This window comes from Eimeria mitis, genomic scaffold (assembly GCF_000499745.2).
Source record: "Eimeria mitis Houghton genomic scaffold, Emh_scaff5284, whole genome shotgun sequence".
Taxonomy (NCBI): domain Eukaryota; phylum Apicomplexa; class Conoidasida; order Eucoccidiorida; family Eimeriidae; genus Eimeria; species Eimeria mitis.
Window position 1 is genome coordinate 2201 of NW_013573563.1, and position 306 is coordinate 2506.

Below are 306 nucleotides of genomic sequence, written 5' to 3' on the forward strand. Positions count from 1 at the left end.
CGGTGGTGCGGGGGGGGCGGGCGCGGTAGGCCCGGGGGGGCACGCTCTTGCTCATACTACAGCTGCTGCTGCTGTTGCTGCTGCTCCTGCTGCTGCTGCTGCTGGTGGTACTGGTAGATATACAGATAATATAGGTAGTCATGGGCAAACAGCTGCAGCAGCTGCTGCTGCTGCTGGTGATCCTGCTGCTGCTGCTGCAGGTGCTGCAACAGGAACAGCAGCAACAGCAGCAACAGCAGCAGCAGCAGCAGCAGCAAGTACTGCAGCAGCATTTCCGTTTCGTGAGAGACAAGGCATAACCCATCG

General features: G+C 59.5%; 1 protein-coding gene across 1 annotated transcript in view; it reads left to right on the plus strand.

The window, feature by feature from the left end:
* Positions 1 to 299, plus strand: part of EMH_0081010 (uncharacterized protein) — a gene marked incomplete at both ends in the record, with an annotated part of 2116 nt that extends 1817 nt beyond the window's left edge. The window contains 2 exons of the mRNA XM_013500327.1: positions 1 to 5; positions 201 to 299. Of these exons, the coding sequence (XP_013355781.1) occupies positions 1 to 5; positions 201 to 299 (104 nt within the window). The remainder of the gene's footprint in view (positions 6 to 200) is intronic.
* Positions 300 to 306: the final 7 nt, after the last annotated feature.